Source organism: Nestor notabilis, unplaced genomic scaffold, assembly GCF_000696875.1.
Source record: "Nestor notabilis isolate BGI_N333 unplaced genomic scaffold, ASM69687v1 scaffold25335, whole genome shotgun sequence".
NCBI lineage: Eukaryota > Metazoa > Chordata > Aves > Psittaciformes > Psittacidae > Nestor > Nestor notabilis.
The window spans coordinates 5,755-6,069 of record NW_009929246.1 but is presented as its reverse complement, the minus strand read 5'-3'; the positions used below and the strand labels follow the sequence as shown (position 1 = coordinate 6,069).

General features: G+C 61.0%; 1 protein-coding gene across 1 annotated transcript in view; it reads left to right on the top strand.

Annotated features, from left to right (window-relative positions):
• Nucleotides 1-91: 91 nt before the first annotated feature.
• Nucleotides 92-315, top strand: part of HM13 (histocompatibility (minor) 13) — a gene marked incomplete at both ends in the record, with an annotated part of 5,759 nt that continues 5,535 nt past the window's right edge. Inside the window, one exon of the mRNA XM_010014898.1 lies at nt 92-190. Within this exon, the coding sequence (XP_010013200.1) occupies nt 92-190 (99 nt within the window). The remainder of the gene's footprint in view (nt 191-315) is intronic.

The window sequence follows — 315 nt, the reverse complement described above, 5'->3', positions numbered from 1 at the left end:
GAGCAGCAGTCATTGTGTCTGTTCACCTCCTGCTCGGGTATGAAGCCAGAGCAGAGGCTGATCCCCTCCTGTCCTCTCCTTCCCTCCCCAGAACTCCTCAGAGATGCCGGAGACCATCACCAGCCGCGACGCTGCTCGTTTCCCCATCGTTGCCAGCTGCACCCTTCTGGGGCTCTACCTCTTCTTTAAAGTGAGTGAGCGCGTCAGCAGGACCTGGCCTGCTCCCGCGGGGCAGCGGCTTCCGGAGCGGGGCTCACTCTGGTTTTGGTCCTTAATGTTGGGACAGAGAATGTGTGAGGCTGCCCGGGTCGAGCT